This window comes from Trachurus trachurus (assembly GCF_905171665.1).
Source record: "Trachurus trachurus genome assembly, chromosome: 13".
Lineage (NCBI taxonomy): Eukaryota > Metazoa > Chordata > Actinopteri > Carangiformes > Carangidae > Trachurus > Trachurus trachurus.
The window spans coordinates 30,760,288-30,785,431 of record NC_139892.1 but is presented as its reverse complement, the minus strand read 5'-3'; the positions used below and the strand labels follow the sequence as shown (position 1 = coordinate 30,785,431).

The window sequence follows — 25,144 nt, the reverse complement described above, 5'->3', positions numbered from 1 at the left end:
AATACACCATTAGTGTATGAAATATTATAATCTGGTCACATGATATGAATTGTTTTTGAATAGGCCATTCTACATTATGATAAAACATGTTACTTTTACTTTTATTATTTTTTGTCTGTTTTGATTCTAATACCTTTCTGCCTTCTTTACATAATTTAACAGATTATTTCTACTATGTTGTGATAGTGCTACCTTTATTTAAGCAGAAGTAAGCGGAATATTTGTGTTAATATAAGTCTTAAATAGTTATATCTTCCGACGGCAATCACTTGTATAGAGTGTTTGGTCCGAAACACGGGTCTGTCAGTCACTCTGCTCTGCTGTAAGCCGAGGAGAAAACTTTCCTTGTATCCTACAACCTTTATCCAATGAGGAGAGAGAACGGCATAAAGGGGCGGTCCTCTCTGTGTGTGCAGCCAAGGGATGCGCGTGAATGTGGTGACGTAGGGACGAGTCACGACGGCGGGGACTGCTAACTCCATCGGCTGACAAGAAGTTAGCCAAAACGACCGGATCGCTTACTTCTGCTTTAAGGAAAATATCTGAGTATTTCTTCCACCAATGAGTATCACAATTTAAAAAACCTACTCTTCAGCCCATGTTTCCTGTCATTCCCCACTTTTACTGTGAAATAGAAATGTAAAATGCACAAAACATTATATAATAAAAAGTAAGAGTTCTTCATATGCAAAATGATGCTCCAGTGTTCAAGTTCAAGGATTGGAATAGTGGAATGAAAGTATAATATTTCCCTCTGCAGTATCGAGTAGCAGAAAATGGAAAAAACAAGTACTAAGTTGTACTTACAGTATGTAAATGTACGTAGCTGCAACGTAAATCTCCCAATGAGAATGTGTTAAGTACATCTCAAAATTAAAAGCACAAACTTGTAGTGAAACAACCGCACATGGTTGGTTGCTTCTTAATAACTGAAATGATGCATCAGAATCCCTTTACTTCAGCCGTTGACCAATCAACTACATTAGCTAGGGATACATAAACCAGTCATGCATTTTATTAGTATCTCCATTAATCTACTGTATCATATAATGTAATGAGTGCCAGGGAAGTGAGAGGGCAGTATGGACAGGCAGATGTCTAAATGTGCTAATTGGACCATTTGTTTACTCCATACCAGGTGTTTGTGTGCAGTCTGAAGCATAGCAACACTCCCAGCGGCAAGCGGTGACCCAGTTGTAATAGCAGCACCTTTTTTCTCTTTAACTAAAGTGCCACTATTCATAATCAAAATATTATGTTGAAGGGGTGAAAGCAGCTGGTTGAGGGAGCTACAGTTTATTGGCCTGCAGTGGGTGGTGAAGAACTCTGAAACATCAGGTGGAAATGCACTGATGTGGCTAAGTGGTTTCCTTTGGTTTTGAATAGGAAAAGGCAGGTTGGTACATTGCCACTGTCCAGCTAGCATCACCTTTAAGATACTGTCCTCATCCCTCTAATGCACAATGTCCCACTTGTAGGGGCGATTGTCCCTGTACAGTATGGGACAGATTTGATACAGTTTGGGGAGTTTACAGTGTTTCCTCTAACCTCACTGATACAAATGTGGTTGACAAAGTGTGGAAAGCACCTTTCACTATTTAACACAACACAGAAAAGAGCGGCTACTGTGTTGTGATTGTAGATGTATGTTTAAATGTACTGGTTTTAAATGTGGACCCCAGGACAAATAAACAACAAATAAAAAACGTTTTAAACTTAATAAATGGATAAACATAATTCAACAACACCATAAACTGCAGCCTTCTTAATGACTGATAAATCAATGTCAACACAGTCTTATACATCTTCAAAACAAACTGAACATTTTAACATTTTCACTGCCATTTCATTCTGACTTGGACTTTCATCTCTGTGGGACAATACACATTAGCAGAGCAGTGCTTTGAGCTAAGTGCTAACCTCAGCATGCTGAAATGCTCACAATGCTAACATGCTGATTTTTTTTTTTGCAGGTACCGTGTTAAAGCAGAAGTGAGTGATCCGGTCGTTTTCGCTAATGCTGCGTTCCAGGCAGGCTTTTGAAATCATAAATTACAGCTTCAAGTCACAACTTACGACTTTGTAGCGTTCCAGGCAACCCACTCGTGTTTTTCCGACCTGTTTTACCGGTGAAAGTGCACTATAACGGCCACTCGTAACTTCCGACCGGTGAACTCGTACCAGTACGTCTTTTTGTACAGTCTATGTACCAGATCGAACTGGTACGACTTTACAGGTCGGAAAAAACAAGTTTCCTTGAACGCACCATAACAGTCCTCGTCGCTACGTCACCACATTCACGGCGTTCCTTGGCTGCACACACAGCCCTGCATGCCGTTCTCTCTCCTCATTGGATAAAAACTGTAGGATACGATAAATGTTTTCTCCTCGACTCAGAGCAGAGCAGAGGGACTGAGAGACCCGTGTTTCGGTTCAAACACTCTATGTAAGTGATTGCTGTCAGAAGATATAACTATTTAAGACTTATATTAACACAAATATATCACTTACTTCTGCTTTAACAGTGTTCATCAGCATCAGGCTGTTATCATGCTAAAATTAGCTAATCAGCAATATCCTGTGTATGAAAACAGACACATGATCTGGATTTGGGAATGAATGTGAAACATAGCAGGACATTTGAATGCAGGTTAATGATTTTGTTACTGTTGGATTTTTTTTGATCAACTCTCTGTTATAAAGACAACTATTGCTCTGTCCCTTTCTCCACAGCTCCACCTTCATTTACAGCGACGCCACCACAATATGTGGAGGCGAAGGAAGGGGGGAGCACTCTGCTAAGCTGCTCTGCCCAGGGAAATCCAAAACCAATCATCAGCTGGCTGAGGGAAGGGGAGGAGCTTGCAACCAACGCTAAATATTCAGTAAGAAAAACACAATGGCCATAATTCTGATTTATGACTGTGTACAAAAATAGAAGCAGGGCTTTTGCACAGATGGTGTCATCCAGTGAGTCCATCTGTACTGAAAGTATGTAATGGGCTCTATCTCACTCAGGAAAATAGCAGATTATTATGTTGCTCTGTTGCAGAAATGTCCACTTTTTGTAATAACACTTCTGTAAATTGGTCTTTAAAACTTATTCTGAGACCTCAGTTTATGATAGAAGAATAATGTGATGATATATTTTGAAACATATTGTGTGTCCCAGCTGCAGACGTTTGGTAAATTAGGATCACAATCTGAGAAGCAGCCCAATAACAGTGTCACTCTTCCTGCTTCTCTGTAATGTCTTCAGCGAGAATAAAAATACATGCTGAATCACTTAAAAATACGTTAAGAACAGCTACTGGCAACGCGCCTCACATTTCTCAGCTCTTTTTGTTGTCTGGTGATGCCTGATTTTTATTCCCATGGATAAACTCCCAAACGTCGACAGCCTGATGTCATGACAAGTTATTTCTGGCACAGCCACAGTGTGGCTTGATAGCAGCAAAAAAAAAAGAAAAGAAGAAGAAGAAGTCTCAGCTACATAAACCATCAACAATAAAACATCAGTTTTGAGGTGTTAGTCGCACAGGATCAAAGACATTTCACACGCCGCTCCATTACAGATGACTCAGACTGAAGTTTTGGCTGACGGTGATGCGCTGCAGCCACAGGACGTTGCATCTTGACTAAAAGGTGCAAATGTCACTTTCATCTCAAGTGGGGAAACTCTTGCTCTCTTGCGCTCCAGATACATCGCAAGTGCTCCCGCCACCTACGTGTGCGGCTGACAGCTACAATACAACAAGTTCACACCTTGGGAATTGTCAGGAGTCACTCTAGCAAATGTAGGAGTTAGAAGTAGATGAGTCGGGGGCCGAAATGAGCAGTAAACTAAATCACAGCAGCTCATTATAAAATAAACAGGAATTATCTGAACATATAAAGACAACAAGAACATTGAGATTGTGTTTTTTACGCTGTTTTTTAATTGATTGTGTTTGGAACTTTTTGAAAGGAGGATGCCTCCCTCCTTTTCTGTGTCTTCACATTCTCCTATGTCACTGATGTGGCAGTCTGCTGCAGGCGCTATCAACTCTTTACAGCTGCCTCATGTGATACAGTGAACAGGAAGTGACAGGAGCATACAGGAGTGTCTGTTAACGGCCTCTTCCCTTTTTTTTTTTCCTTCTATTCCATCCTTTTTGCTCCACGATCTCTGCCGCCTCTCTTTTCAATACCATCCCTTCAGTAAATGATTAGACAACATTCTGATGCATTATTAATCTCCTTCTCCTGCATCAATATTACATTAGTTCTAATATGAGTGTTACGCTAAAAACGAAAATCGCTAGTGAGAGCCGAATGCCATGCTGCACTAGCTTCATCGTTACGTACAAATAATACGAAGAAGCAGTGCATTTAGCAGCTTTCCTCGTCCATTTTCCAGGTCTCTGTGGATGTTCAAGCAAAGACTTGGGAAAGCTCCTTCCTGTGGTGAGAAGAGAGCTGTGTGCCCCTGTGTGTGCGCGTGTGTGTGTGTGTGTGCGAGAGAGAGGGAGAGAGAGCGAGCATGAGGGTCTGTTTGCTCACCCGCATGCTCAGATCCATGGAGACGTCATGGAGAAAGGGGGGAATGTGATAGACAGGGTGAGGAATCCTCATCCTCCTCTCTTTACTTCATTACTTTTTTGTCTCACATGCACAGAGCTGCAGCTACAAAGCGGTGATATTAAATAAAGCAGTTGCGCAGGAGACATGACACGAAGCTAGGTGGGATTATAAGGGTCTCCTTCAAAGTGCACTCAAAAAAAAAAAATGCAAGCAGGAAAACAACAGCGAGCTCCTGCTGTTTTTGTACCCATTGTTGGTCTGTCTGGATGTGTCAGTGAAATGCGTGTGACAGAAATTGAGATTCTGCCTTCATGTCGTGCCTCACCTATCCTCCATCTGTTTCTGTCTACTGCAGTCTTCCTCCTCCTCTTCCTCCTGCTCCTCCTTTTCTTAAATCCTCTCACCCTCACCTTGCACCAGGTTCAGCTCTGGCAGAAAAAAAGTATTGGATCAGACCAGATCATGACCATTATGTATATCATATTATAAGAAACTGCATAGTTGTCTGTGTTTGAGTTGAATAGATTCAGTGAAACATTAAAAAAAGTAGCATAAAAGCTGTGTTTGAGGAGAATGTGAGGCAGTTTTTAAAGGGGACACATTGTGTAGAGTTACTAGGACTCAGTGTCTCAACATCTATGAAGTCTGTGTAAAGAGTGATCAAACACATGACAGCTCAGAGAGACGCTGTCACCAAAAACAGCATTTATTCTTAAGGCCTAACCAGCAGATAAGTATAAGTCACTGGTACGTGAAGGAAAGATGCCATATCAGCGAGAGAGTGGTGTGTGATTACAATAAAGACTATTTTAATCAATTTCTAGTTGATTTAATCTCTTCCAACTTTTTTAATCAATGCAAATGGGTTTCCAGGCCTGGAATTGATGCTTCACAACACATCAATGTTTAGTTTACACCCCAAGCTCTCAGCTCACCACACGTGTTGTAGCAGTGCTACACAAAGTGTGATAGACAATTCGAGTGAGGATGATACAGTTTGCCAACAGACTGACACAAGTTAAATGTTGCTTGGGTTGATCTACTTGTACCATCTTTTGGCTGTAAAACATCTGAGAGACAGATAATGGGAATAATTCTGCAGGCGAAGCAGATTCTCCCTCAGATGCATGAATGGACAAACTACAGCTGTGTGTGACTTGAATGGACAGAGCCTCTCGCAACCTGTTGCATAATTTATGAGGGTATTTCTATTAGGTTTGGTTAATGTGTTTCTTCACCATTTATTGGTTCTCATCAGTGCCTGGAAACGCAGAGCGACACAGAGTTGGATGTTTCCACGGTTACCACATGCAGGAATCAGACCAGGAGTTAATTAAAACACGACACATTCATGACTTTTATGGGTTTAATGTATTTTCTTTAGACAAGTCTCTCATCACAAACTTGGTTTAAGACTGGGGGCGTTGTATACTTCTTTTTTTCCCCTTTATTTTAAATTCATGTCATTCAATACTCTGTGTTGCTGTTTGTCAAAGTTAGTTTATAAAGTAGGACACAACATTAACACATACCAAGAGCTTATAGAGTGTGATTTTACAGATAGTCCTGCGTTTAAATTTAGAGGTGAAGCATTTAGTTGATTCATCAGTTAGTTGAAAAACAGAAAATGAATCAACAACTTTTTTGATGATTCATTTAAATAATTTTTCCTTCAAAAATGAGAGGATGTGCTGCTTCAAACATAACAAACAGATGTTTTATTACTTTGGGCTGTGGAGCATTTTTTCTCTTTTTCCTGACATTTTACAAACAGTTCATCAGTTACTTGAGAAGAAATTAACAGCCGATTATTATAATAATAATCAGTTATCAATCAGTTGTTGTTTTTTTTGCCCTGACTCAAGTACTGCTTTTACATTTGTCCTTGTATTTCTTTCTTAATGCCCAACCAACGGTGAATAACTTTTATTTCATATACGATTCATGTTTTAGGAGCCGACACCAACAAATTAGATTTCCAAATATTGCTGCTGATCAATTTTCTCTCTCAATCCTATCATTAATTAGTCAATACATTGTTAAATATCTGATCTGGATGAAACATGGCAGCAGCACTTGTGTTTCTCATGTTATTTTAACTGTTTGGTGCAGGAGGTTGGATGCTGATCTGTTTCTCCTGCACATGTAACTGCAGGTACATGATGGCAGTCTAACCGTCCTTGGCATCACCAGAGACGACAGAGGGGCGTACACATGCCGAGCCTACAGTGACCAGGGAGAAGTGCTCCACACTACCCGTCTGTTGGTTCAAGGTACAGTATCCATCAAATGAGCTCACACCACAGAGCAGTGCATTAGCAAAATACTGTTCATATAGATATATTTCCATGAAGGATATTGAAATCATTTAAAAAAAACATGTTAAAACCTTGCTGCTCTCCACTGTACCTGCAGCATTTTATTGCATTTACATCTTTTACATTTCCTTATTTGTACTTATCTGAAGGCATTTACGGTCGTAGCATTTAAAAGCAAAGTCATGCAACTCTGTGGCATATTGATGCATGTAACACACCTTCTGGGTCTGTATCAGTCAGTCAATAGCTCAGTCTGGGGCCTCTGTGTGTTCATGTGTGCGTGCTCTTGTGCACAGCCATGTGTGTACAACAGGATCTGTCTGTGAGAACGTCACTGTCTCTCTCCGGTCCATTAACTAGGCTCTCTGCTAGACACAGATCAGATAGATGGTTGTGATACCAGCCTCCAGTTCCCCGTCTCCTGATGCAGCAGAGCTGGGGGGAGTTAACCATGTGTATTTAACAAGCAACTGAGCATCTTGCCTTTATGGTAGAGGTAGTGTAAGGTCTATTTTAATCCTTGACTTCTGTAGGTGGAAACAGAGCGGAGCAATTACTCGTGTCTTTCTTGCTGCTGGGACTAACACTGTATGTGCACGCACCGCAAACGCACACGTGTTGTAACCTTGTGAAGAGTATAACCGCTGTAGCTCGGTGCAGCAGTGGAGGTGAAGTCTGTGGTCAGTTGTGTCTCCATCAGATGGAGGCAGGATTATACAACTGCTCTGTTCAGCTACTGCACCACATAAAGAAGACTGCTCTCAAAACTATCTTTCTCTAATTCTTGTTCACACTAGTTTTGGATGATATGAAGTATAATAGATTATAGGGCTGGGATAAAAAATCGATTCACATAAATATCGCGATATCTTTTTTGACGATTTTTAAATCGATTTTTTTTTTTCAAAAATCGATTTTCTTTTTTGAAAAAAAAAAATTAGAAATTTTTATTTACTTTTTTTATTTTTTTCAAATATTGTGCAATGTGCATTTGTTCGCCTTTTTTACATACAGAGAGTACAGGTTTTGAAAAGGGTTTAAGTTCACTTTAATTTCTAGGCTCCTACAGTATTTGTGTGCAGATAAATGTTAAAAATGCAGACTAAAAATCGAGAGAATCGGCAATATCGTAGAATCGCAATTTAAATCGAATCGCCATCCAAAAAATCGGAGAAGAATTTAATCGGGAGAAAAGCATATATATATATATATACATATCGTCCCAGCCCTAATAGATTATGTGATGTATTTTTTCAGATCATCAAATCATAGTATAATTAGTAGTTTGTAATACTGACTGCTCATATTTGAAGTTGTAATATCACAATTTTTTAGAATATCCTTTTTTCAGATAAGCCAGACGTAATATTTTGAAATTAAAGATATGGTAGGTATGGTTTAAAAGACACTGTTTACACTTTTTATCTGTCTGCACTTTTTATTCCTGCCTAGGTTAATTGTATTATTTAACGTAACATTTAAAGTTTTACTCGGGCTGCAGCTAAGGTTTATTTCCATTATTGATTGATCAGCCAATACTTAAACATTAAACTTTTTTTTTTTAGAATTGTGAAAGTTATCACATTTTCTCTGAGGCCAAAGTGACAAATCAACAGTGGAAACCAAGAGAAAGCTAATAATGTTTAATCTCATTTTTATATTGTATTTAGATTCTTTTGGATGCCCATTGTTTGTTAGACAGAGGAGAGAGCACACACAGATAGCAGTTTGCAATGTCATGTTTGCCCCACAGCACCACTGAAGCTGTAATATCAATACCGTATAAGACATATTGTGTCAGACGTATTAATGGATTTTAATTGGCACTATAGTCATTCTTGTCCGCCCCCCTGTAAATAACAGAGACAGTTTATAATAGAGTCATTGCTGGCCATTGTATTTCTAGATGTGGAGATTTTGAATTTCCAGGATTAATCTTTCCTTCATGGTTGGAGCTAAATCAACAATTTAAATCCTTTGGATTATCTGAAAAATGCATCGTCACTGAGCTAAAAAAGGCCTGTTTTTTTCACATGTTTTCACTGGAGTGTGACTCAGTGTCATCAAGCTGCGACCTCAAACTGAAAGAACACCACAGAGATGCAAGTTTTAAAAAGAAAACTTCCTAAACTTAAAAAAGTTATTTTCTCAAGCACTTTCTCACAGACACTTACACACAGGGACAAAAGAAATGCACCAAGTAGAATAAAGTTTAATTAATTAATCAAGAAGGACAAAACAAAACAAAAAGAATGGCTCGGAGGACTAGAAAAAGACATTTTCTTGTTTTTTCGGTGGTAAACAAAGTTGATTGTCGTCTTTCGGCCTGAATTTCTTTTACTCATTTTTATCAAACAATGTTCAAATGATGCAAAAATAACCTAGTTTCTGTGGGGAGACTGTCATTTGTTTATATACACTGGAAAACACAGAGAACATATGAGACCAGAATAAATCTAGCATTGGACACTTCCAAAAATAAATGCACCAGGGTTCCTTGTTCTGGACACTGAGGTCTGTGCGTTTGTGGAATTAGACTTCTACTCACCTGTCATGTGTGAAGCCTCAGCCTCAGCCGCAGCAGTATTAGATGTGTTACACCAGCGTACGTGCTCATGTATGTATATGCTGTACAGCTTCATCTACTCCCTCCTAAAATCGTCTTTATGTGCGAAATACAACAGAAATCTAGAGTGAGGCGTTACCACAAAAATAAAGCGCTTTTCCTGATGTTGAATTCAGCTGAATGTTGGCATGAAAAGTGCTGTGAAATAAAATGGAAGAAATGATTAGGAGTGGACTCATACCCAGAGCAATAACAAACAGATATCTTAGGAGTCATGATTCTCACTCGGTGATCTGTTTTTAATTGTTATGTGAGACGCCCGCATGGTGCCGTCAGCAGTCCCATGCGATGTCTAAAGCCGTGCACACTCAGAGGAAAATAACCAGGAGGCTTGTATCTGGGCCCACTCATAAAAGACAGCTTACCTTTCATGGCTTCTGCTGTTTTATTGAGAGTTAGGAGCAAACCTAGAGCACCTCGGGGGATGAAAAGGTTACAATGTGAAGCACGCTAAGCCTCAACACTGACTACTATTAAGGTTATGATAGCTGGCAGCTCACTGTATTTTACATCAGACTGTGGTGATGTATTGTAAATAATACATAGTGTGTGCTCTTTCTCATTCACTCACAAAAAAAGTTGTTAAAGTGGAAGCAGTGGAGTCCTGTGTGTAGTTTCACAGGTTTTTATGATTGAATAATATGTTTCATCTCTTTAATGGTTTTCTCTGCTGTTTGGTTGAACACATTTTAAGTTATGATATGTTGTTAAAAAATATTTTAAGTGAACCTGACTGAGCCATCTGAGGCCAGACATGCTCATTTGTATCACACCTTTCAACAACATGGCCATTCAAAGTGCTGACATATAAAATATGGTCATAATATATTGATGAAACTCAATATAAAAAGACATAAACATGATTTAAAGGAGTAAAATCAACAGGAGAGTAAAAAGTACAGTGCCGTTACTCAACTGCAAGTCATAAACTCTATGTTAATACCAAGATATAACCTTCAGAACTCCGCAAATCTTGGAAGAAAACCATATAATACAAAGTTTCCTCATCATTCAATAACAAATGTTATTGCGGTGTATAGTCATGTGAATTATAGTTTCATTATAATTTTTTGCAGATTTTCTAGATGTTTTCAATCAAGGTTTAGTAGTGATGAGGTAAATCCAAGGTGATTCTCACTACTTCTCTTTTACTTTTACTTTTACTTTTTTAGAAAACAATAAACAAAGATCCATTTGTGGCTTTTGGAAATTATTCTTGTAAATTACTGAGACAAAACTATGCACATTTTAAAAGGACATTGTAGACAGTAGGTGTCATAACCAGGTTCAAACTGCATACAGAGTTCTTCTCACAGCTGCTAAAACACATGTCTCTCTTCCTCTCAGGGCCTCCATACATCGTGTCACCACCTGAAAACGTCACTGTAAACATATCCCAGAATGCACTCTTCACCTGCCAAGCGGAGGCGTATCCCGGCAACCTGACCTACACCTGGTTCTGGGAAGAGGATAACGTCTACTTCAAGAAGTAAAGTTATGATCGAGTTCACTTCTGTACTGTAGCCGCGGTAACTGTGCGTAGGGAAGCACGTGGATGAGGTCACGGCTCAGTCACTGAAACTCACCACCACACGGGCTGCACTCGGCTTTCATCCCAATGTTTTTGCAATTTGACATTGTGTGTCTCTGAGAATCTTTGCAGTGGAGTGACTGTTTTTGGTATCTGTGCTTATATAAACCATATGTGTGTGTGTGTGTGTGTGTGTGTGTGTATTGGTGTGTGTGTATTGGTGTGTGTGCGAGCGCCCGGTCCTGCTGAGGCCCCGGAGGCAGTAAGAGTGGGCCTGGCGGGGGTCGGTCTGGAGCGTGCCAGACGAGTTAGTGCACTCTGAGGACTGCATCACATGACTCGGGCCTTGTGTCATCATGCTCCTCTCATGCAGTGATGATCTGAAGCGTAGCCAGGACCTCGGCAGGCTCCCCAGAGCAGGTCTTTAGAGTCTGAGAGGGTTTTTTACAGCGGGCAAGTGACAGGCAGAACAAGTGGAAGGATGAACAAGTGAATGTTTTTTTTCTTTTTTTGACTGGCAGTGAAAACAAGTTTCTGAGGGACCTTCACAGAGGAAGTCCATTTAAGTGTCCAGGCTCATTTAAGACAACTTTCAGGGTGTCACTCTGGAATTTTTAAATGTTTTTTTGCAGGATAGGTAAGATATACTTTAGAGAACTACATAGAACTTGCTTGCATAGAGCTTGTATCTATCAGATGTCTGAGAAATAGACTTAAAAAGGTGCCAAGGACCCAAGATAACTGTGAAGGGACCACTGGGCTATAAGTGCCTGCCTTCATGAATCCATAATGGTCTGTCCAGGATCTCACTGGGAGACTTGTCCACTGTGGATCGATTTTGGAAAGGTGTCAATTTCTTTAAGATCAAGCTCTCGCAATGTAGCTGCTGATGCAAACCAAGCAATCAGAATACGACATGAAACGGCAGCAGTAGTTGAACTTGATTGCGGCATTTTTGAATAAGGTTTAATGTCAGTTTAGGCGCCACAAATCAACCAGGCATTCATCGCATAATCTGTTGGGCCTCTAACTGGTGTCATGCTGTCTCACAGTTTCACCTCACACAGTGTGACATGCAACACAAATACATGAGTATGAGGAATAAGGCTTTCCACCTGCAGCTAAGTGGAGGAGTAACCTTTAACCTCTTCATTTATCACTTGATTAATCACATGTATGTTCAGAGAAGACATCAGCAAGGATTTGTCTTTTGCCTGCCATATTGTTGAAGGTGTTTTTTTTCCACACACTTTAGTTTTGTCCTTCTGGAAAACCGTGGCTTTTATTTTATTTTATAACAGTGAATTTCATTGTGTGAAATCCTCAGTATCTCCAAAAGCCCCCAACCTGTTCTGTGCAGCAGAAACAGAACTGAGAGAAATTAAAAGTAAACTAAAAGTAAAGTGAGGATGCTTTCAGAAATGCCATGAATCAAAGGACTCCATGATGATGCTGAGATCAGGGCTCTGTGGGGGCTGACCATCTGTTGCAGGAGTCTTTCTTGTTCTTGTCGCTGGAGATTGTTCTTCATGACTGTGGCTGAATGTTTTGGGGTCGTTGCTACATCTAATCTATTATTCATCATCATGTGAGCACCTCTTACTGCATTGGAACCATTTACAGTGTGTTTCCAATCAACATGAGAAACTTCTCTGTCTTAAATCTAAAAGTAGTTGTAAGTAATGTAATCAATTGCTTCAATTCTTAGTGAAAGATTTTTAAGTTCGAAATTTTCCATTTATCAGTTTGATACATACAGGCCCAGCAACGCACTTTCTTTATATATTCACCGGTTATTACTATTATTATTACTAACACTGTTTTATTTTCCATTGGATTATATTAATCACACATTGTATAAATAAATCAATACCAATATATTGTTAGTTTTGTATTTTGAGCACTCCTATTAAATACATTTTACACCACTTTATTACTATTGTATAATGATAATACACACTATTACAGACAATGTACATGTATGGTATCATATGTATGTATCGCTTTGTGCTCAAAATATTACCTTTGTTAGTATAATCAAAATGCACAGCATTTCCAATACAAACAAGTGCTGATTACATAAGAAGCAAATTGTGAAGAAAAATAAACCCCCTCAGTTTTCACTCTGGAATCAATAGACTCAACTTAAGTTGTAACTGTTGGCTTTATAAATCATTAGTAAATCATTAACCACTCAGTTTAAATAGCAGTCGTAAGCCATTGATACATTTGCACACTGTGAAAAATATGTTTGGCATCAGTGCAATGATAAGCATTCTAACCTGTTCCTGTACCTTTTCATTTAAAGACATTCATTTTGAGCATTTCCTCTGTTGTGTGATTTCACTGTGGAAAAGGAGAGCAGCTCCATTAGAAAACACAGCCAGCAGAATCAGTTCTCCGTCATTAGTGTGTTTCATTTCAAACCGTGTCAAGCGGGAAAACATGTACCATTTGGTGATTATGACAATTAGCAGATTTATTTGAATGTCTTGCTCTGTACTCTGTGTTCTCTGGATGCCTCTCACAGCCGGATGCTGTTTGACTCTCTGCTGCTCTCTTATGGCACCACAGAGTTATTTAGCAAAAAAAAAAAAAAAGAAAGAAAGAAGGAAAAGAAAAAGAAATAGATTAGTGTCCTGTCCTGTTGGTGTGTTCCAGCAACACAGTGTGACAAAACGTGTGTGTCCTCTTGCAGTGATCTGAAGCTCCGTGTGCGCATCCTCATCGACGGCACCCTTATCATCTTCCGGGTCAAGCCGGAGGATGCCGGGAAATACACCTGCAGTCCGAGCAACAGCCTCGGCATCTCACCCTCAGCATCGGCCTACCTGACTGTTCAGTGTGAGTGTTACCCTGGCAACAAAGTGGAGGGGGAGGGGCGGGAGCGAGCTGTGCGAGGAGAAGGGAACAGCAGCAGCAGTATGGAGGCTGCTCGTGGTGGAGGGAGGCTGCTGTATTATTTGGCTGCGCTGCTCCGCCACTGTAATGCAAAGTAACCTTCTTGAATTTCAAGGTCAGACGTTACAGAGACGGAGCAGAGATTCCCCCCTCGCCGTTTTGACTCAGCCTCTCTGGCCGTTTTTCCGTACTCTCAAAGGATTTTAGTGATTGAATTATCATCTATTGCGACTCCAGCCTCATTCCTGTGCACAAAGATGCAGACGGGCTCGTCCTCAGACTCCATTTTTTCTACCCTCTTTTGAAATCTGTTCCCCCCCGCCACTGAATAAAATAGTGACCTTCCTTTTCATCAGCAGAGATGGACGAGAGAGAAACAACACTCCTGGTCATCTGACGTTTCATCGTCAGCCCCTGTGTGTTCTGCTAATTTGCTCCCAAGTTGCTGCTGGTCATTGATTACTGTGCTACAGTATGAGAGAGACAGAGAAGGGGGAGAGGGAGGGGGAGGGGGAGGGGGAGGGGGGAATGGGGTGGCTGGGGGATTCACAGCACTGCAGGCACTGATTTCATCACTGGCCACAGCCACAGCAGACCATAATGAAACCAGTGTCCGAACTGCTTCATGCAAAACACCCAAATTCTGCTCCCAAATTGACCAAGCATCATGAAGTCACTCTAAAGTTAATCTAGGACTAAAAGTAGAGCAGATATTTGAGTCATTAATTAAATGTCTGGGAAAAATCAGCAGAATTAGTTAATTCATTAAATAATTCCTGGCCTCCGTTCCCTCAGCTATTTGCTCATCAAACACATATCGAACACATTAGCTCACATTGACTGACAGAATCAGTTTTTCACACTGATTTATGATTTTAGGATAGTTTTATATGACCAGCTTATTAACTTCATCAAGATTATATATGCAAAGGTATGACAAATTCATTTAGTAGTCACTATCATTTTGCTTTAAAGTGTCCCTATCAAGCATTCAGAACCAGTTTATGAACATTTAATAAAAGGTTTATAGCACATTATTATACAGCTGAAAACAGGAGTGTCTTTTAGTAACGTATGGCTGATCCTGTTGACACCTATTAGTGGGAGTCTCTGTGTTAACGGCAAAATGATAAAAGCTGCAGTACCAATACAAAATATGTCTTCATGGTAGAAATTAAAGTTATCGACAAATATTTAATGAACAATTAAAATGTCCTTATAGCTGCTTACAAGTGTGTCATACACCAGTTAATGAACATTTCTCTATTATCCATAGTAAATAAGGAGACTTGAAATAGGGACTTAGGAATATAGGGATATATTGGGTCTATATGCAAATTAAAATAGTAGTAATATGACATAGCTGTATGTAACGGTCCAGTCAGCCCCACCCACCATCCAACAGCCCATGATAATGCAGCACTGCATCTTGCACAAACTGCACAGGCACATGCAGCAATGATACATGAGAACTCTTCATCTGGCTGCAGCTCTGTCTTCTCCTCCATTCAGTCCCCTGAAACTACTCCTCTGCTGTTCCCTACATGCTCATATTTTATAGTCCTGCTATGATTTCAATTCAAAACATTACAATTGACCACATATTAAACCTTTATGCTAAATGTTGCCTGTGATTAAGAGGAGGTATCATTCATTGTGCAGATTAGGTCATACTCACTTCTTGTGAGATGCAAAAAGAGTGTGATTTATCAGTGTCAGCATTGTTGAGTCTGTCAGATTCAACACGGTTGCACAGCTGTATTTTCAGATCCCATCTCATGCTCACCTCTGAATCTTCCACAGAGTAGAGAACAAAAATTATTTTGTCCAAATAGCTCATAGTCATCAAGAGGTCCCAGCTCCTCTGGCCTATCACGGCTTGTTTCTATATGAATGTCAAGTCCTGACAGGTTACAACACCTCTGGGGCTCCTACATTTTGGGTGAAAAAAAGTGGACACAATGTACCAAAACTGTGTCTGAGGATTTTTGAGTCGCTGCTCTGCTGTAAAATGTCCTTACACATTAGATGCAGTGGACATCAAGCATTTGCTTCAGACTTTATTGATTATATATTCAACATGAGAAACATCTAACACATACCTTTACATCCAGACCCTGCCCGAGTGATCAACATGCCCTCGATCATCTACGTCCCCCGGAAACTGCCAGGCATCATCCGCTGCCCGGTGGACGCCAACCCACCTGTGACATCAGTGAAGTGGGAGAAAGACGGCTATCCTCTCCGAGTGGAGAAGGTCGGTCTGCCTCTGCATGTTGTTTACCTCCCATATTAAAACATCAGGTTTTTTCATGTTTAGATTTGCTTCCCTGCAGTTCTCTATGTCTTCTCAGTGGAAACTGTTTGAAAATTGGCCACAATTTCACTTTCAGTATGATTAGGCTGTGATTTATTTGGTGCTGCTGAACATAACATCATGAACTCTATACTTTTTATAGCTTCAGTTTATCAAAATAAATCACCATTTGGACATACCACTACCTCTAGTCTTGCTGAAATCCTTACTACTTCCCAGACCCAATTTAAAACAAATTGCATATTTCATTAATTTGACTATGAACGTTCAGTGTTTGAGGATGTATTACATTATTGGACTTATAGATTTTGAAGTTACAAACACAATGTTTTTAAAGTTTCATTTGAACCCACTATACACGCAATACATTTCTGTATTTAGGTGACATTTTTATAATAGAAGCAGTTCATCAATGGTACACTGGGTGATAAAAGCTTAACGGAAAACCTTTTTCATTTTTGTGTCCTTTGCAAAAATAGTAGTTTGCAGCAATTAATACCCTAAACCCACCGATTCTGCACCATGTCAACATTCACTTATCATTCTTTTGATTTTAGTGGAATTTGTTTGTTTTCTTGTGCATTTCAAAGTGTTTAGATCATGCCTTGACATTTCAGGGACCCTGAGATCAAGCGTATTAGATGCCCTCTTGTTGTCTTGTAGTACCCCGGTTGGAGCCTGACGCCAGACGGAAGTATCCGGGTGGCGGAGGCCACAGAAGACTCCCTGGGCACCTACACCTGTGTGCCTTTCAACGCCCTGGGTACCATGGGCATGTCCCCCCCTGCCACTTTGGTGCTAAAGGTACTTCACAGCTCGTGTTTGCTCGTGTCTGATGTTCAGTTGCTACATGTTTTAGCACAGGTCTCCATGATGTGTGTTTGTGTGTGCTCATCAAGGATCCCCCTTACTTTAATGTGAGGCCTGGGGGGGAGTATCGTCAGGAGGCTGGGAGAGAGCTAGTAATCCCCTGTGCTGCTTCTGGAGACCCTGATATACCAAGCATCACCTGGAGAAAGGTGTAGTAGACAAACACACGCCACAGCAAATATCCTGAAAGCAAATCACCTTGTGTCTGTGTTTTCTGATTTTACCTGCCGTGTACTGAAACGTGTTTTGGCCGACACTTCTTAACCATGTCACTGTGATTTTCGTGTCCATTGAAGGTGGGGAAGCCAAGCAGGAGTAAGCACAACATCCTACCCAGTGGCAGCTTACAGTTTCTGTCCCTCAGCAAGGAAGACCATGGAGAATGGGAGTGTGTAGCCACCAATGTGGTCACAAGCATCACTGCCAGCACGCGTATCCTAGTCATCGGTACAAAGAACCTGCACAGTGCTCTCAACTTCCTCAACCACTGACCTGTTTTAGTTATTCTGAGCTCATTGTGATCACACTCTGCTGTGTCTTTGACATGATTTGCATGAAGAAAAAATGACCCTTATCCCGCAAAGCCCATGCCTCTACCCAATTTCCCCTTGGGCATCATTAAAATTTCAGTTGATCTTATCTGTAATAGCTTTAGACAGTTAAATTAATGCCCGAATCTGTAGCTGCAGTGTGCTACCCAACCCTCTGCTAAAACCCTGTCACTTCAGCCTTTGTCTGTTCAGGCATTGGGCCAAGGACATTTTTTTTTATTCTCAAATTGATTGACTGAAGCACCAACAAAGGCATGCAGGGATATGAAGTTTAAACAGGGCTGTGAAGGTCCAGATGCACTGAGAATCCATTGTGAAGGGCAAAACGACAAGGCCTGAACTGTAGAAAGACTCCTTTAATTCTGTTCATGCAAATTCTGAAGATCAGATTTTAATCATGGTGCCTTTAAGTACCCCTTACAACTGCAGAGTTCCTTCACACAGTTACAGATAGTAGCATTTACTATGGCCTTTGCTTGCTTAACTTGTGAAAGTATTTTTTACAGCAGGAATAGCAGCCATTTTGAGCAGATAAAAGCCCTTTAAAACCACCTCACCTCAGTATGGAGGTGTACTGCCTTATAATTATTATTATTATGGGAAATTATCATAATTATGTTGACTATACAATTGCATTAAAACAAAGACACAAACGTATTGTGCTATTACAGTACGCACATCAAACATTAGTAAAAATGTATGCCAGCAACCGATTAGCTTAGGGAAAACAGTTATCTTTGATCTGTTGGTAGAAAAAAAGAATCTACCTAGCAACACCTCTCAAGCTTATTTGTTTAATCTGTATAGAAATAGACGTGCAAAAAATCCAAGTTGTTGTTGTTAAATAATAAAACCACCTAGGAGTCTAGCTAAATTAAAATCAAGTATTCTGTGTCTGTGTTGAAAAAGATGAGCCTACTTCACTCAAAACATAGTTTAAAACTTCTCTGCCTTCTCACCTCTTTTTTCATCAAGGCTGAGGACACATTGCAATTATGAAAAGCAGTAAATCACAAGGGTTGAGAGAGGTTCAGGAAACCATTTATAGTTTATAAGTATATATATTGTGTTAACTTTTCTCTAAGCTAGCCCCTATCTCCCATGGCCTAGCTTCATACTTGACTTACAGATATGTGAGGGCACCAGTCTTTGCATTTAACTCTCTGCAACAAAATGAATAACCAAATTTCCCAGATGTTGAATCGTAGTCCATTAAATGTGAGCAAGTCAGTGAGCCTGCCCCAGTAGCCTATTGCCCCAGTGCCTATGGAGTGGTTCTAGTGTGGCGCAGCTGTGTGGGCAGCCCTCAGCTGACAGGTGTCACAGGGCGGCGCAGACAGCTGTGCCCCTCAGTCCACGCTCAGGTCTCTCCTTTGGTGAGAAGTAGCTGGCTTCAGGCCGCTCTGCACAGCTGTTAGATGGGCGGCATGAGCAGAGATCTTGAACTTGACCTTACACCCGTCACCACCTCAGCCAGCATGACATTATCCACAGAGAGCAGATGCATGAAGCAAGCACAGCATTTTTGGGAATGAAAACAGCAACAAATGCTCATAATTTGTTTTATTTGACTTGAACCAAACCATTATGAATTGGAGTCTGACTTAGATTCACCAGTTATATGAATGAAGTGATAATAAGGTATTCTTATCAACTAATTTATTCCTTTTTTCCGCCTCTGTCTCTATCAACCACTCAGGCACCAGCCCACACGCTCCTGGCAATATCCATGTAGTGCCCTCAACAACCTCTGCTAATGTGTCCTGGGAACCAGGTTATGATGGCGGCTTCGAACAGACCTTTTCTGTGTGGTACGGTCCAGTGTGAGTGCTCTTAGTCTCCTTCAAATCAATCATCAATCAGTCTGCAGATATGGGAACACTATCTGGAGGTTATCGGCCTAGTTTGATGTACATTAGGGGCAGTTTTTTTTCTTCTTCTTCTGCCTTCTTCATTGATGATGATAAAATATGAAATTCAATCAGTAGCTCACCGCAGAATTGTTTTGACAGCTTATTTCTCAGGGTATTTAGTAGATGCGCGTGTGCATAATTCATAGTGTGTATTGGGAAAGTAATGGAGTGTCGCGGCAGTAACATCCCACTCAGCATCGTGCATAAGATACGCCTTTTTCACCTCTCCATGTGTGTGAAACTGTCCATCATGGTAATAATAGATGCACACATGTTGAAAAATGAAGAAAGTGACAGAGAATATATTTCCACTGAGTTCTCATGAACACTAACATTTTGCATGGAGTTGAAACTACAAATTTGTGAGTCAGAGCCCTGTAATTACCTTGGTAAGAGATCATTAATATGCTTAATACATTTCACTTTACAACGCATAATGGATGGGGCATTGTTATTGTTAACACAACTAAATAGCAGTGACACAATTAAATAACATTATTATTTAATAACAGAATAGCAGGTTTTATTGTTGCATCGATAACTGACAGATGGTTTTGACTCAAGGAGGTAAAATGCACAAAATAAATGGGCTGATTAACATTTACTGCTACAGTTACAATTTGCAACAAAAAAATATGAATATAAAAATGAATTTAAAATAGCAATTTTATTGCCATAGCAATTGCAGGTAAAACTGCAAGTGATCACTTCATCAACTTCCAGTTATTTCTAGTGAGTGGAACCGTGGAGAATAACAAGAGAGCTACAGATGTTATATTTATACAACCAAACATTCAGTTCATAGTAAAATGATAAATACATTTTCTGATTATAAATGAATGAATAATAAATATATGTACACTGGGGTTAAAATTGACTCACAACTTTGTTCATTTTCTCCACACTTGGAGCCAAACTATGTGGTTCCTCCCAGGAAGCGATACATTATGAAGGAATAGCAGACCTTTTTCTTAAAAACTCAGATATACAGTAACTGAGATAACTCTCTCCATTTCCACCCTAGTTTATATGAAATATTTATTTATGAAACCTTTTTTGGAAACATCCTAATTTTTAAAATCATCTGAACAGCATTGATTTTTTAGAAATGATGAGAAAGTTCCCAGAAATTTAGCTACAAAAAAGGGAGATTAGGCTGGTGCAAGACCGTGACATGCTTCAAAGACGAGTGAAAAAACAAAAGAAGAGAAATCTATTTGGTGCTTGAATGTAAAATTAACTGCACATTTTCAGCACCCACTCTCTGAACACTGTCTCGTGACTAATTGCAGTAAGAACATTATTCACTGTTGTGCGGTTTTACCCTTTCATCGTGGTGTAAATAATCCTCAGTTTTTCTGTCTTTCACTTCTGTTCTCAGGTCAAAGAGAATAGACTTCGGTCCTCATGACTGGCATTCGATGCCAGTCTCTGGTGCTCAGATCTGGTTGGTGGTGCCAGGGCTGGAGCCTGGGACAGAGTACCAGTTCAGTGTGTTGGCACAAAACAAACTGGGCACGGGCCCATTCAGTGAAGTTGTGACAGTCAACACTGCAGGTGGGTGCAGTTAATCAAAGATTTTTCCAACCATGTTTGCTGCTTCTTGACTTCAGAATCAACCCACTGAGCTGCACTGAGACGATGTCTAATTTTAGAATATCATCAGACACGGTGTGGAAGATACTGCCCTCTAGTGATGTTTAAATTAATGTATACGATGGTGAAATTTCCATTGGGGATGGCAGGGGACATTTTCCCTTCACTTCCAACCCTATTCCCATTCACTTTTATTGTTTCAGGTTGATTATGTCGCTAAAATCTCTTTACACAGTGAATATCTGACTGTCCAGCGGCCAAAACACAGATGAGAGAAGATATGACTTACAGTATGATAAAAATGTTCATCTCGGTCGGCTTCAATTACTGCCGTGCGCTCAGAGCAATAACCTTAAAGACTGGCAGCAAGTGGAGCGGCAACCATTTTAATGTCTTTTTCATGCCCTGGGTTTCACCTCTCAGGCTTCATACAGACTGTACCACCTTATCCATAGTGGTTGTTGTTGCTGGATGGAGGCAGATGACATGCACATACTGTCCAGGGCAGAAAACACACCTCTACCTCTTCACCACCTCTGAATTATAAAAAATATATCATTTTTATCTGTAAAGGAAATGGAACATTTTAAAGAGGATTGAGTGTTAATGCATGAACAGTAGAGCAGTTTTGGAAAGCACCATCACCATTTTTATTGTATTCTCTCACCCTCAAAAACATACATATTGTAAATATATTTAAAATGTATACCATTGAAGGTATGTTAAAGTAGTACTGCATAAGAAAGTCAAATGTTTGGATCAGATTCATACTTTAGCATCATCACTTAAATTCCCCCCACCTCCACAAAGCTCTTTTTAAAATCTGCATATAGATCAAAGCCTTTCCAGCTTCTTGTTAAGCCCATGTGTGGTGTCCTGTCAAGACTTAAAAAGAACAAATCATTAAAGATGCAAATTTTCTGTTTTGTGCCCAATTCACGCAGGCATCTTAAAGTGAAGAAGTTCCCAAAATGAGTCAGGAAAGCATTAAAATGTATTGAAATTTAAATCTGATTATATTTGTTACATAGCTCTGAGGATACTCTTTATTGCACCGAGCCATGCAACAGATTGTCACTGCAAACATCTTTGAATTCTTCTAGCAGGGAGAGCACAGGTGTAACTAATGACATTTAGGTGTACCAATGAACCAGCTCACACAATACCAGAGGCTTTTATTAATGTTATTAGTTCCACCTGTGTTTGACAAGGCAACATGTTTGTGAGAAAGATCCATTAAAAAATAGCTTTCCATTCAACTGAGCTGAATGTAGCTGTTGTTAAGAACTGCACATTTTAGTATGATTGTATGTGTTTTTGATGTTAAAAGGAAAAAGAAAAGTATTATGCATCTTTTAGATTCTTGTGTGTTTTAATTCAGCTCATGTTTCAAGGGCATGCTGCCAGGTCAGTCTTTGTGTGCCTGCTGCCTGAACGGAAACTGAATTATAGGTGTGTGGTATTTAAAGTCAATGTCTCAGCAAAAAGAAAGGCATGAAAGGAGAAGAGCGCATGACTAGATTTCCCACCGTGCCAGCGGAAAGGACAAAGAAGTGGAGGTTTTGAATAAAGGAATGCATAGAAGAACACTTGGCACACCCAAAGTCTCTGTGTGTACGAAACAAAGAAAAAGAAAATTGTACTGATACCTAATGGAAAAACCATGTAGTCGTAACTTATGACTTCCACACAGTAAAATAAAATAAAAGTAAAATAAAGTTTATCTAATCTAAAAAAAAGTTCTTTAAATACGGACACCAGTGCATTAACATAAATGTTTACCAATGGATAACCTAGTTGTGAAGGCCTTAGACATGAAAACAGTTAGTTTGAACCCAGGCAGCAGGCGTTGAGAAGGCACCACAAATTCATGTTTAAGTCATGTGTATTACTTTCCAAACAAGAGAGAAAGAGAAGTGAGTGAAAAATCATACACGGCGTATATAGTAGTGGAGAAATAAATACTGGTTAAATGATCAATCATTCCCTTTTCTCCAGGTTAAGCAGATTTTAACAACCTTGTCAGTTTTTAATCATCCAAACACAAGAATATTGGAACTTAAGTCTGTGCATGTAACAAAAACTTCTGTTTGATGTAAACATCCTCCCTTGCAGTAATTTTAGCATTGATTTGTCTTTATTTATTCATCAAACCATATTTTAAACAAACTAAAACAATACAATTTTACTTTTATTAAAGTTAAACTCTGATTAAAGATCCTTAAGAGATGATTGCCTCCACATAAAGACATATTGATTCTGTCATCTGCCATTGTGATGAGAGGATTCCACGGTCAGATCATAATCTCCCAGACTTGATGACAGTAACTTTCTGACAATACTGGTCTTGTTTTATGTCGTGTAAACCCTCATTCCCCTGTAAACAATGTGTTGTGAAGTTTCCCTCCCTCCAACAAAGGCTAAATGGGGCTTGCAAAGTTCTGACCTAGTTCACACGCTCAGATAGCAGCCAGTAGATGGACGGCCATGGAGAATCAGGGTTCTGCTGCATATTACATTGTCCCATCGTCTCATTTTTGTGAATTTGTCAGAAACTGAACATCAGTCATCAAACCCCAGCTCACAGCTGTCACTCAAGGTCTTATTGACTAAAAACACTTGTGCTTCTATTATGAAACAGAACACAAGTGATTACGATTAATTTGATATAATGGGAAATAGATTTTAGACAAATAAAATATCACAGGGCGTCTTGTGACCCAGGATTAGTCCAGCTCATGTGTAATTGATGTGTCATTGTTCAGCATTTCCTGCTCTTTCATAACAAATGGATGGAAATGGTGTAGTGTTTTTTTATTGTGATGTGGTACCATACCACTGACAGGATGTTTGGCACTCATAACATGGCACTGAAGAGTTTGCCATTGTATGCATTTTGCCTAGAATTTTTTGATTTGATCATTTCAGACATTAAAATCTGCTTCTTTAAAACTATATAAAAGTCAGATAAGTTGTTTACTCACTGGTTGCAGATACATTTAAAGTTTTCTTTTTAATAATTCACAGTATTTGTCAACATTTATAACCTCAGTTTTATATTCTTACAGCTGTGTGTTACCATTGTTGTTCTTTACCTTTTAGCCTTTGTTTAGCCTGTGTGACACTGCTGAGGATTCAGTCTGAGGTCAGGTGCAGCACTTGTGAGGTTAAATATTCAAAGAGCTCAACCACTTTCTCAAGGCGTCTGACATATTTCAAGCTGAGTGACTCAATACATTTTTTATGTGATACTTACGGTATGCAGTGTACACTGTATTGTTTTTTTATGAGACAAAAAAAAGAATAGCAGATGATCCTGTCTTCCACCCAGGCCTGTGTGTAAATGTTTTAGTCACAATAGTAAAAGACTCTAACAAAGGTCTGTCAGATCACCACTTCAATTCAGACTAAAATATCACAACAACGATGGATTGCCATGACACCGAGTGACCTCTGTCTTTCACCTGGTGTTTTTAAGCAAGTTGACTGGGTTTATAGTGTAATGTCTTGACACCTATCAGATGGATTTCCATAGAATTGTATAGAAAATATTAATTGCGCCCAGAAGATTGAACTGAGAAGCAGGTCAGAATTAACATTTGTGCCCCAAACCCTGTGAAATCTCCTAAAATGTACTTGAAGGATTGGCACAGCAGTTGGACCCAGATATTCATGGTGTCCCATTTCTGGTCCACAGGCTCTCCTCTGGGTACCCCAGAACCACTGGTGCTTCTTACTCCACCACGGTGCCTCACAGCCAATCGCACGCAGCATGGTGTCCTCCTCACATGGCTCCCTCCAGCCAACCACTCCTCACCCATCGACCGATACATCATGGAGTTCCGCCTCGGGGAGAGGTGGGAGGTTCTGGATGACATGATCCCGTCCACTGAGACTGAGCTCGTAGCCAGAGACCTCGTTCAGGTCAGTTACAGCCAAGCAAACATGAGTCTGTGGG

The 25,144-nt window shown here is 39.9% G+C and overlaps 1 protein-coding gene across 1 annotated transcript in view; it reads left to right on the top strand.

The window, feature by feature from the left end:
* Positions 1–25,144, top strand: part of igsf9ba (immunoglobulin superfamily, member 9Ba) — a gene marked incomplete at both ends in the record, with an annotated part of 62,582 nt that overhangs the window by 27,845 nt on the left and 9,593 nt on the right. Inside the window, 11 exons of the mRNA XM_083984709.1 lie at positions 2,734–2,885; positions 6,719–6,836; positions 10,855–10,996; positions 13,737–13,882; positions 16,054–16,196; positions 16,920–17,060; positions 17,156–17,275; positions 17,423–17,573; positions 19,377–19,500; positions 20,972–21,147; positions 24,884–25,110. Of these exons, the coding sequence (XP_083840835.1) occupies positions 2,734–2,885; positions 6,719–6,836; positions 10,855–10,996; positions 13,737–13,882; positions 16,054–16,196; positions 16,920–17,060; positions 17,156–17,275; positions 17,423–17,573; positions 19,377–19,500; positions 20,972–21,147; positions 24,884–25,110 (1,640 nt within the window). The remainder of the gene's footprint in view (positions 1–2,733; positions 2,886–6,718; positions 6,837–10,854; positions 10,997–13,736; positions 13,883–16,053; positions 16,197–16,919; positions 17,061–17,155; positions 17,276–17,422; positions 17,574–19,376; positions 19,501–20,971; positions 21,148–24,883; positions 25,111–25,144) is intronic.